The sequence below is a fragment of the Haematobia irritans genome, chromosome 3 (assembly GCF_050003625.1).
Source record: "Haematobia irritans isolate KBUSLIRL chromosome 3, ASM5000362v1, whole genome shotgun sequence".
Taxonomy (NCBI): Eukaryota; Metazoa; Arthropoda; class Insecta; order Diptera; family Muscidae; genus Haematobia; species Haematobia irritans.
In genome coordinates this window covers 128,126,531-128,140,027 of record NC_134399.1, presented here as the reverse complement: position 1 = coordinate 128,140,027, position 13,497 = coordinate 128,126,531, and the positions used below count along the sequence as shown (strand labels likewise).

Genomic DNA, 13,497 nt, shown 5'->3' with positions numbered 1-13,497 from the left:
AGTGGATGGACCAAGACGGCATGCAGTGTTTATATTGAACACTCAGTCTTTGCCACATCTGGCAAAGTCCCAGGGCCGTGTATGTTATGGCTTTCATTATATCCAAATGAAGGTGTATAAAAACGATCAGCTAAAGGATTCAGAAATGGACAAGCCTCTGTCTGAATCAGAAGTAAGCGGATCCTCTTGCGAAGTCGAGGGAGATACCAAAGTTGAAGACATGGATAGATACCGTATGCGTGAGGAGGCTTCTATTGCCTCAGAACTCACCAAAGTCGAACCTATGGTTATTGCGAGAGTCACCGATATCTCTGAAGAAGACATTCTTGATGACTCGATTGAAGCGGCTGATGTGACGGTTGTTGAAAATCTCGATGGTCCTACGGATCCTCCAGATAAATCTTCATCATTGTAAGGCTGCATGTGCTGCCTTAAAAGTTCTCCTGATGAAAGGGGACATAGACATAGTTCTTATTCAAGAACCATATGTTTATAGAAACAAAATATGTGAATTAAGTACTCCGGGGTTCAAACTATTGCAGTATACTGGTAATGATGTAATTCGAGCCTGTATAATTGCTAAAAACGAGCTTAACTTGTTTCTGCTTCCTTCAATGTGCAATGCAGACACTGTCGTTGCCAATTTAGAAATAGCCAAATGCAAATATTGGGTATCTTCGGTCTATATGGGACATGACAGGGAGATGCCTCCATGTGCCGTTAAGACCTTAGTTGAGGAGTCACTGAAAACAAAGACGAAACTCATTATGGGATGCGATGCGAATGCGCATCATAGTATATGGGGAAGTAGTGATACTAATGCAAGGGGAGAGTCGCTAATAGAGTTTATTTTGCGTACTAATCTGGTAGTTTGCATCAAGGGAGATGCCCCAACCTTTGTCACTAAAAACAGGCAAGAGGTTTTGGACATCACCTTGGCCTCGCAAGAACTGAATGAAATGATATCTGAGTGGAATGTTTTAAGTGAACACAGCTTCTCAGATCATCGCTACATCAGTTTCAAATTTGATGTTCATATCACCAAGACCATATTTTCGCCAAATGTTAGGAAAGCTGACTGGAATAGGTATAGGGAATCGTTCAATATGATGATACCGGAAATAACAGAGACAAATATGAGAAATGTGCAAGATATCGAACACGCAGTGGAGCGGATTACTAAGGCCTTCAACATCTCACTGAAAGCTGCATGCCCTAGAGGAAAGCCAAGGGGGAAACATCGACCACCATGGTGGTCTACGGAATTAAGTAATATGAGGAAATCCTGCAGGAAGCTCTTTAACAAGGCAAAGTCCACCAGAGCCCCTGAGGACTGGGACGCTTACAAGAGGAATCTGAGAGGATACAAGCGAGAACTGAGAAAGGCTCAGCATAACTCTTGGAATGACTACTGCAGCAGTATTGAGAATACGTCCGAGGCTTCCAGACTACGGAAGGTTCTAGCATCCACCAACTCCGCTCCAGGTTTCATTAAAACATCGGAGGGAAATTGGACAACGTCCAGTGAGGAGACGCTGGAGGTACTATTGGACACACATTTTCCTGGAAATCAGACGGTTGAACCATGTACTGGCGGTGCCACAGTTGCTCAGCGGTCGTTTCCTGTCGAGGAAATTGTATCGGAGACTAGAATAAGATGGGCGCTAAATAGCTTTGGACCATTCAAATCCCCCGGACCTGATGGAATTACTCCGGCGGAGTTACAAGCTGTAACTGACAAAATTATCCCCTGGTTGTCAGCGATATATAAAGGATGTATCAACTTATCATATATCCCAGGAAAGTGGAGGGAAACAAAAGTCGTTTTCATACCTAAAGCGGGAAAAGCCTCTCACTCGAGGGCGAAGGATTTCCGACCAATCAGCTTATCCTCATTCCTACTTAAGACTCTGGAGAGGATGATAGATATTTATCTTAGAACTAGCATCGATTCAAGGTTGTTCTCGAAAGGACAGCATGCATACTCGAAGGGCAGGTCTACTGAGACCGCACTACATGAACTAGTCAGCTTTATTGAAAGCTCACTATCTGTCAAAGAATACACAATCGTGGCGTTTCTAGACATCGAAGGGGCGTTCAATAATGTCCATCCGAGCTCGATATTAAATGGACTGACAACTCTGAATGTTGATCCATGTATACTCAGGCTGTTAGACGAACTGCTAATGAAGAGACGTATTTCAGCCACACTAGGACAAGCAAACATACAAAGGTATGTGAACAGAGGCACTCCCCAAGGAGGAGTTCTATCACCTCTTCTTTGGAATGTTGCTATAAATAGCCTTCTGGTTACTCTAGAAAAAGAAAGGATAAAAGTGGTGGCATACGCAGATGATGTGGCTCTGGCAGTCAGGGGAAAATTCCCATCCACAATCAGAGATATTATTCAGAGGGCCCTCCGGATGACTGAGAAATGGGCGAAAGACAATGGTCTTGGGGTAAATCCTGCAAAGACAGAATTAGTCATGTACTGCAACGATCGCAAAACTCCCACGGTTAGGCCTATTTCCTTAGGGGGTATTGAAATTCCCTTTGGTGAATTTGCAAAATACCTTGGCGTTATTTTGGACAGGAAGCTGAACTTTAAGCTTAATATTGAAGAAAGGGCGAGAAAGGCAACTGTAGCTTTGTACTCGTGCAAAAAGGCAATAGGAAAAAAGTGGGGACTGAAACCAAAAATTGTGCATTGGCTATACACGGCAGTGGTTAGACCTATAATGCTATATGGTGTTGTAGTCTGGTGGCCGGCACTTCAGAAACCGACTTGTTTAGATAAAGTTCAGCGTATGGCGTGTTTGTGTATTTCAGGCGCATTCAGCAAGACAGGAACAAATTCCCTTAATGTCGTGCTGCATCTATTGCCTTTAGACATTTTGGCCAAACAGTCAGCTGCAACAACGGCTGTGCGGTTGCGCGAGCTATCGCTGTGGTCGGAAAAAGGTTACGGTCACAGTTCTGTCCTCAAAATAATGCCAGATGTGCCTAACGTAGTGGATTACACTTTGGCGAGTCCACTTTTCGACAAAAAGTTTGAGACTCTAATCCCCAACAGTGAGGCGTGGTGCACACAGACCCCGGGGAATAAAGAATATATAGATTTCTACACTGATGGCTCCAAATTGGATGGACAAGTGGGGTTCGGAGTATATTCTAATGATCTGGAACTTCGAATAGCGAAAAGATTACCTAATCACTGTAGTGTTTTTCAGGCTGAAATATTAGCAATAAGAGAGGTGGCGAATTGGCTGAGAAGTAATGTTCCAAAAAATGTGGGCATTAATATATACTCAGACAGTCAACCTGCAATAAAATCCTTGGACTCTGTGTTCCTCAACTCGAAAACGGCCATCGACTGCCGCAAATCTCTCAATGAGATGGCTGAGCAGTACAATATTCACCTAATATGGGTGCCTGGCCATAGGAACATACCGGGGAACTGCGAAGCGGATGAGTTGGCAAGGCTAGGGACTACCTTACATATTCCAGGGGAACTAGAATTTGTTGGTATGCCCCTAGCTACCTGCAAGCTCATGCTGCGTGGGAAGGCTGTTATGATGGCAAATGTTCGATGGGAGAATTGCAAGGGTTGTAACGACACCAAGCAAATATGGCCCCATTTCAACTTAAACCGCACACTAGATATGCTAATGTTCTCGAGACGTCAGATATCACTCCTGATATCTGCTATAACGGGTCGCTGCCTGATAGGCGATTTTGCAAAAACTATTGACGCGAAGTATAATGACTATTGTATGAGCTGTCATGATGCGGAGGAAAAAGAATCAATTAAACACCTCTTGTGTGAGTGTCCTGCATTTTGTGTAAAGCGCAAGCAACTTTTAGGAGCATATAGCTTCAGATTACTGGCGGATCTGGAAAACGTTAACTTAAGCAGTCTGCTACTGTTTTTGGAACAATCTGGTTGGTTCAACAAAGAAAAATAATCAAGAAGGTTCAGCGGTTAAAACTAGAAGTGCCCATATGTAATAGGTACTTTTAGTTAATGTGGTATCACAATGGACTGAATAGTCTAAGTGAGCCTGAATCTTAATCGGGCTGCCACTTTAACCTAACCTAACCTAGTATATGGCCGCTAACAACCATACCATAAATTTGGTCCATATCGGTCTATAGTTATATATAGCCGATCTCCAATCACACAAAAATTGGTCCATATCGGTTCATAATCATGGTTGCCACTCGAGTCAAAAATAATCTACCAAAATGTTATTTCTATAGAAACTTTCGTCAAAATTTTATTTCTATAGAAAATTTTGTCAAAATTTTATTTCTATAGAAAATATTGTTAAAATTTTATTTCTAAAGAAAATTTTGTTCAAATTTCATTTCTATAGAAAATTTTGTAAAAATTTTATTTCTATAGAAAATTTTGTCAAAATTTTATTTCTATAGAAAATTTTGTCAAAATTTTATTTCTATAGAAAACTTTGTCAAACTGAATTATATACGAATTTACCTCCATTTTCATGAAGCTTCGTTAGAGCTACGTTAGCTAACGAACTTTTAAACCGTGCTATGGACATATCTGTCATCTTGCCTATATATTCCATATGTCAGTTAGGAACTTACCTGCTGAAAATTTTTCAGTTAAATTTAACCGAAGAGAAGATATTTGCAATTTAATTTCTGTTAACTGAAAGTTAAAGCCTAACGGAGCTACATGTAAATGGCCGTTAATCGGTAATTTTTGATTTAATATATACCATGTATGGACTTACAATTTACAATTTTAGGAGGTTTTAAGATACCTTGCCATCGGCAAACGTTATCGAAACTCAAGTAATGCGATTGTCGATGCAGTGTTTAGAAGAAGTTTCTACGCAATACGCATGGTGGAGGGTACATAAGCTTCGGCCTGGTCGAACTTACGGCCGTATATACTTGTTATCTATTTATTTCATAAAAAGTCAAGTTGCTAAACCATATATGACCCAAAAACTACACAGTTTGTGGCCATTGTGTGGTAGAAATGAAGCAAGGAACCCCAGTTTTAAGTAATTCTTGGTTAATTCGAGCTTAGTTCGTTTGAAATGTCCATGGTCTGCTCTTACACTTTTTGGAACTTCAATGGCTTTAGTCGTAGCGATTTTACAATATGCGTGACATCCGTTCTCGTGATATGGTCGGCTTACGAGCAAGTTTTCTACCATTGCGTCGTGGGTTTCAATCCCATGTGGCCTTATTGGATGAATTCTGGTGTTATGTTAGGTTAGGTTAGGTTAGATCTAGTGGCAGCAGATATTTTTAGGCTTACTTAGACTATTCATTGTTCCATTGTTATACCGAAGGTGGTGAACTCTGGTGTTGTTACCGTTGTGCCACACTGTGGAACAGGGTATTATAAGTTAGTGCATATGTTTGTAACACCCAGAAGGAGACGAGATAGACACATTGTGTCCTTGGCAATAATGCTCAGGGTGGGTCCCTGAGTCGATATCACCATGTCCGTCTGTCCGTCCGTCTGTCTGTGAACACATTTTTGTGATCAAAGTCTAGGTCGCAATTTAAGTCCATTCGCCTTCACATTTGGCACATGTTCCTAATTTGGGTCAGAATAGAACCCTATTGATTTTGGAAGAAATCGGTTCAGATTTAGATATAGATCCCATATATATCTTTCGCCCGATATGCACTAATATGGACCCAGCAGCCAGAATCTTAAACCGATTTGCTTGAAATTTTGTACACACATTACACTTAGTCGTATAGTCAAGTGTGCAAAATTTGATTGAAATCGGTTCAGATTTAGATATAGCTACCATATATATCTTTCGCCCGATATGGACTTATATGGCCCCAGAAGCCAGATTTTTGGCCGAATTTGGTTGAAATTTTGCACTAGGAGTACAATTAATAGTATAGTCAAGTGTGCAAAATTTGATTGAAATCGGTTCAGATTTAGATATAGCTCCCATATATATCTTTCGCCCGATATGGACTTATATGGCCACAGAAGCCAGATTTTTGACCGAATTTGGTTAAAATTTTGCACAGGGAGTAGATTTAGCATTGTAGCTATGCGTGCCAAATTTGGTTGAAATCGATTCAGATTCAGATTTAGATATAGCTCCCATATATATCTTTCGCCCGATATGCACTTATATGGACCCAGACGCCAGAGTTTTATCCTGATTAGCTTGAAATTTTGCACAGGGAGTACAATTGGTAGTATATTCATGTGTGCCAAATTTGATTGAAATCGGTTCAGATTTAGATATATCTCCCATATATAGCTTTCGCCCGATTTACACTCATATGACCACAGAGGCCAATTTTTAACTCCGATTTAGTTGAAATTTTGCACAGGGAGTAGAATTAGCATTGTAGCTATGCGTGCCAAATTTGGTTGACATCGGTTCAGATTTAGCTCCATATATATGTTTTTCTGATTTCGACCAACATTTTCCTTGTAAAATCGCCACTGCTTAGTCGAAAAGTTGTAAAAATAACTCTAATTTTCCTAAACTTCTAATACATATATATCGAGCGATAAATCATAAATAAACTTTTGCGAAGTTTCCTTAAAATTGCTTCAGATTTAAATGTTTCCCATATTTTTTTACTAAAATTGTGTTCCACCCTAGTGCACTAGCCAACTTAAATTTTGAGTCTATAGATTTTGTAGAAGTCTATCAAATTCTGTCCAGATCGAGTGATATTTAAATGTATGTATTTGGGACAAACCTTTATATATACCACCCAACACATTTGACGGATGTGAGATGGTATCGAAAATTTAGATCTACAAAGTGGTCGGTCCCGCCCGACTTTATACTTTCCTTACTTGTTTTTTACTAACATTGTGTTCCACCCTAGTGCATTAGCCGACTTAAATTTTGAGTCTACAAATATTGTAAAAGTCTATCAAATTCTGTCCAGATCGAGTGATATTTAAATGTATGTATTTGGGACAAACCTTTATACATAGCCCCTAATAATTTGACTGATGTGATATCGAAAATTTAGATCTACAAAGTGGTGCAGGGTATAATATAGTCGGCCCCGCCCGACTTTAGACTTTCCTTACTTGTTTTTCGTTTATTTTTTGGAGGCGTTGCAACGCTGCCATTGTTGGTTAATTTTAGAAAATTCCAACTACTATATTATAAACGCCGATATGATAGTACAGTAGGTAACGGATATAGGCACATCCCATATAAGAAAAAAAGCGTATAGGAAAATTTTATCAAAACACCATGCCTCTTTGGTGCTTTTTGGTACAAAAAAATGTTTCGTATAAGAAAAACGTTTATAGAAAAAAAAACTGATAAAAACAATTTTAGAATCACGACAGATGACAGTCCTATCAAAAATATAACTCCTACAAGAAAATGTTTGACATACTTTTCTCCCTTCACTTCATTGCCTTATTAGTCATCACTATGGGACCATATTTTATTTTTGATGTACATTTAAGCATTTTCTTTATTTTTCTTAATTTCGAGCCACTGTGCGCTGATGTAAACAGTGAAACTTTTTAAATCCATGACATAGCAACTTACCACTAAAGCTTCTTCGGACATATTGTAGAGCTATAAGGTTTAGGAACCAAATTTTAGATATTATGCACTTTGACTATTTCCATAAATATACGACGAAATACAGGCGATGAAGGTGAATATTTTGCCGCTGGGTTTGTTAATACCGAAGTCAAAAACACAAACAACAATTAGCTAAACTTTCCGATTAAATTCAAATTAAGCAAATGATTAATTACGATTTTTTTTATCGTTTTATTCTTTCTCTTGGTTTATTTATTTATTTAGTTTTGTCTAATAAAACATTTTAAACACCATATAAAAGATGCAATTGAGCCAATAATAGTGGCGACCGATAATGATGAACAAACTTCACATTTACTACGACGACAACACGATACACTTCAGAGTTTGAATATCAACTGATACTCTGTTAGAGATTCGCACTGAATTAATGGGGGTTTTGAAGTAAGGGAGAGCTGACAGACCTAAATCAAATGAACGGCGTTGAGTAGTTTCGACTCTATCCACCTAATATGTTTTATTTTACTACACTTATACTATGGTGTTTTTCGCTGTCTTCGTTTCCATGTCAATAGGGACTAGGGAATTGGAGAGAGAATGAGAGAAAGATCAAGAGAACAACTTGAGTAACTTGAGAGCATGAGACCGGAAATAAATTCACCAAAAATCAAATCGAGTGGAATACACAACAAATTTGTAAAACAATAACAACAAACGGAAAGAAAACTAACCGTTTTTAATTATTTTGTATGTGTGCGCAAGTAGCTTCTGTCAGTAGTTAATTCCATCTGTCTGATGGGAATCAATTTGAATTGAGCTTCACCATATTGTCAGACCCAAATCAATCGACATTACCGAGAATTGTAAACTCGGGCGGCATTTCAAACCAAAATGCGGACATGGAACACGCAAATACTGAGAGTAATATGTGAAATAAAAAAACAAATACGAAAAACAAGTGACACAAAATGATCGAGACAATAAACAATAATGTTAAGATAAAATCTCTTTGTCCATGAGACGATAGAATACGAGGTACGTTACTGCAAATCTGTAGCGCACTCATTAGAATTTTTGTTCGACTCGTACTGTTTTCTATTGAGTTGAGTTGAATTCAGAGGTGCACATTAGTGTAAAAATATTTTACACTTGTTGTAGAACTTCTTAACATGCTTCTTATATTGCTACTCGGCCACACAAAAAATGGGTGAGTAGCTCATATTTGCATGATTCGATATCGGATTTGTTTAATCAATTGCTTATAACTTTGTCATTTTTCGGTAGTTTTTCTTCTAGTTGGTCTTTTTACTTACGTTAGAGTATCGTCTATACGACCATGAAGAGAAACAATTTTTTTGTCAATGATTTGTATTTTTCCGGCTGAAAAAAATGTAAAACAAGTTTTTTTTTCGAATTCAGCAGATTAAAATACATAAGAAAAGTCAGCTCTCATCAAATGTACATTTTCAGTGTATACTAGTGTTATTAAAATTTTTTGAGGTTCACTCAAATTTAAGTAAAATACACTAATTTTGGATTGTTATGAACAATATTTGAATACAAAAAATATCAGTATTGTATTGGAGAACCGGAGTTAACCTGAAGCTCGGCACATTGCAGCATTTGCGATTCTTATTATTACGTGTCGAAATTTATGAAGAATTTTATTATTTTACATGTTTGCCTTATTTTTCTAAAATTAAATCCGAAATACTGAAATAGCATCACATCTGAAGAACTTATGCGGAATCAAGCCAGCAAATGGTTCTTCCCTATGACAAGTCCATATAAAATTTATTTGCTTCCGAGCCAATTTTGTACCACTTACTGATGATATTCATTGGTTTTTTTTGGCGATGCTTTGTTTTGCTGGGTATTAATGACAATGACATAGGATGGGTGATACGAACTTTGTCATTCAGTTTGTAATACACTGAAGACCTCATAAAGTATATATGTATATTTTGTCCGTCCGTCTGTTTAAATCGCGAACAAAACAAGCTATTGACTGGAAAATTGGCACGAGTAGTTGTTATTGGTGTAGGTCGGATGTTACTGCAAGTGGGCAATATCATCCAATCCGATTGAATTTTGGTATGTGATGTTAGTATATGCCCCATATAAACAATAAAATTCATCCAATGCGGTTGAAATTTGGCCATCTAATAACAATTTTGTGAACGCTAGCATACGGATGGCATAATATCCCAGTAAAGCGAAAATGTTCTTTTGGATGCGGAAATGATGCAACATTAGAGCGGAATTGCTAACCAATGCACCGCCCGTTTCTCTATGTCGAAACGAAAGCATCCACTGACTTTCGTTACTATTTCAGCTTTTCAGATATCCCCAGGTTTATAGAAAATCTCCACCAAGTCCCCGAGTTCCCCGAGTTCAAACACTTTGTTGCCCAGAAGAGTTCGGTGCACATATGCTCGAGTTTTCGGCGTATACTTCATATGAGTCTTAATAATCGACCTTTGACATCATTTCTTTGAACAAGTTAAATCGGGCGTACACCCAGAGTAGGCATATGATCACCTCAAACATGTTTCAAGAGCAAAATGTTATTTTTGGATGGTGACCATGTAACATGTTCGCTGCGACCATGTTATTTTCTCCGAAATTATGTATCTGTTTTCTGAAAGTATGTTATGTTCGCCGAGAAAACAACATTTTTGCCACAAACATGTTACATGGTCACCATCCAAAAATAATATTTTGCTCTTAAAACATGTTTGAGGTGATCATATTCCTTCTCTGGGTGTATATCTCCTTTCTATTCATTGTCCCATCAATGTCTCATCGACCATAACCTTTACTATGGCCTTCTTAATCTAGTGGTATTTACGATAGTAAGGAGTTTTGTGTTTCTCTAACATATTCCTTACGATAGTTTTTGGAGTTCCGTCATGTACCCATATTAGTCATCAACATTGCCGTACATCGGGTCCCATGTACTTGCATATTCATCCAACTTTCTTTCGCAACAATGGGAGTAGACTAAAGTAGAAGTGCGAAATGACTGCGTGTAATCACCATTCATCGTTAATCAGCTTAAATCAAGTCAAGTGCATCCATAGATTAGCACCTCACTTTGCAACTGCAAAACATCCAGTACTTACTTAGGATCACGGAAGATGTATCTACGTATAGGCAATATGCTGGACGATACGACAGACACTGAAAGTCACGCGACGTCAGTAAGTAAGAGCTTAGTTTGTCAACGATACATATAACTGTCTGATTTATTGTTGATCTTTTGTAAATTAGTAAATGGCATATGTCTGCCTGACAGACCGGCACACCGGGCGGCATGTTAACAATTTACAACGACAAAGTGCAATTGTTACAAAACGCTTTCTCAAATTATGGGGCGTAAACAGAGTGATCGTCGTTTACGAAACAAATGATATGTGATAAAACTATGTCTTAAGTAGTAACACCCGAGATGGCATCGTTAATGGCACACGTGACTAATAAAAAAAAAACAAAATTGGCATTGTGTCAATTACAGAAACGATAGTAACAATCATATTTAAAATTTATAACAATATTAATTAAATATTATCTTATTTTGAATTTACGAGGATGGCCCATAAATGTTTGTTTAAAAATTCGTTTGTGAAAAATTTGTGCCATAATGTTACCCTGCAAAGGCCACACCACCCGACCGAATAAACATGTTCAACATTGATACAAAATCAAAGAAAAGTGGATTGTAAACAAAAAAACAGTGAATCCACCAGGAAAGAAAATTTTAGTTCATTTTAGAAAAAAATAAATTAGTTTTAGAAAAAAATAACTAAACTGTATTAAAAACGCAGATGTTACGCCGTTTTCACAAAAATAAGTAAATAATTTTCGACAAATTCAAAATTTACAAACAAAATTTATTAGACATAATTAACTTTTTTTTTCATTTGTTAAAGAAAATTTCGCACTTTTAAGGAAAAAATTGGAGTTAAAATTTACACGAATGTCTTTAGTGCCAGACGAAGTTCATGGTTATCATCATTACTGGTAAAATGTAAAAATTTTAAGAAATTCTGAACTATTTTGGGGGAGAGACGAATTTTGTGTATAATTGTTTTCTCGGTTTTAGTTAATTTAACTAACTTATGCAAACAATTATTAAGGTCATGCAATCTTTCTTAAAACGTAATAATAATGCCACGAACTTAAAAAGAATTAGGTAAATATAGGGTTCACTGTTTTTGAGTGTACTAAATTTTGACAAAATTTTCTATAGAAAAAAAAAAAATCACAAAATTTTCTTTGAAATAAAATTTTGACAAAATTTTCTCTAGAAATAAAATTTTGACAAAATTTTCGATAGAAAGAACATTTTGACACAATTTTTGATAGAAATAAAATTTTGAAAAAAAATTTCTATGGAAATCAAATTTAAACAAAATTTTCTGTAGAAATAAAATTTAAACAAAATTTTCGGTAGAAATAAAATTTTGAGAAAATTTTCGATAGATATAAAATTTTGAGAAAATTTTCTACAGAAATAAAATTGTGAGAAAATTTTCTTTAGAAATAAAATTTTGACAAAATTTTCTATAGATATAAAATTTCTACAACATTTTCTATAGAAATAAAATTGTGAGACAATTTTCTATAGATATAAAATTCAGACAAAATTTTCTATAGAAATAAAATTTTGACAAAATGTTCTATAGAAATAAAATTGTGAGAAAATTTTCTACAGAAATAAAATTTGTAGAAAATTTTCAATAGAAATAAAAATTTGTAAACATTTGCTATAGAAATAAATTTTTGAAAAAAATTTTCTATAGAAATAAAATTTTGACAAAATTTTCTATAGAAATAAAATTGTGAGAAAATTTTCTACAGAAATAAAATTTTGAGAAAATTTTGTATAGAAATAAAATTTTGAGAAAATTTTCTATAGAATTAAAATTTTGACAACATTTTCTATAGAAATAAAATTTTGATAAAATTTTCTATAGAAATAAAATTGTGAGAAAATTTTCTATAGAAATAAAATTTTGACAAAATTTTCTATAGATATAAAATTTTGACAAAATTTTCTATAGAAATAAAATTTTGACAAAATTTTCTATAGAAATAAAATTTTGACCAAATTTTCTATAGAAATAAAATTTTTAGAAAATTTTCTATAGAAATAAAATTTGACCAAATTTTCTATAGATATAAAATGTTGACAAAATTTTCTATAGAAATAAAATTTTTAGAAAATTTTCACTAGAAATAAAATTGTTAGAAAATTTTCTGTACAAATAAAATTTTGAGAAAATTTTTAATAGAAATAAAATTTTGTAAACATTTGCAATAGAAATAAAATTTTGACAAAATTTTCTTTAAAAATTAAATTTTGACACAATTTTCTATAGATATAAAATTTTGACAAAATTTTCTATAGATATACAATTTTGACAAAATTTTCTAAAGATATACAATTTTGACAAAATTTTCTTTAAAAATAAAATTTTGACAAAATTTTCTATAGAAATAAAATTTTGACAAAATTTTCTATAGAAATAAAATTGTGAGAAAATTTTCTACAGAAATAAAATTTTTAGAAAATTTTCAATAGAAATAAAAATTTGTAAACATTTGCTATAGAAATAAATTTTTGAAAAAAATTTTCTATAGAAATAAAATTTTGACAAAATTTTCTATAGAAATAAAATTGTGGGAAAATTTTCTACAGATATAAAATTTTGAGAAAATTTTCTACAGAAATAAAATTGTGAGAAAATTTTCTTTAGAAATAAAATTTTGACAAATTTTCTATAGATATAAAATTTTGACAAAATTTTCTATAGAAATAAAATTGTGAGAAAATTTTCTACAGAAATAAAATTTTGAGAAAATTTTATATAGAAATAAAATTTTGAGAAAATTTTCACTAGAAATAAAATTGTTAGAAAATTTTCTGTACAAATAAAATTTTGAGAAA

General features: G+C 34.8%; 1 protein-coding gene across 5 annotated transcripts in view; it reads right to left on the bottom strand.

Annotated features, from left to right (window-relative positions):
* Positions 1–13,497, bottom strand: part of yin — an 84,871-nt gene that overhangs the window by 31,918 nt on the left and 39,456 nt on the right. Inside the window, exon 1 of one of the 5 annotated variants that reach the window (XM_075298963.1) lies at positions 7,545–7,905. The exons of the other annotated variants lie outside the window; for them this stretch is intronic. Coding sequence (XP_075155078.1) covers positions 7,545–7,565 — 21 coding nt within the window. The 5' untranslated portion in view covers positions 7,566–7,905. Of the gene's footprint in view, positions 1–7,544; positions 7,906–13,497 lie in introns of those variants that run through there. 5 annotated transcript variants of the gene reach the window in all.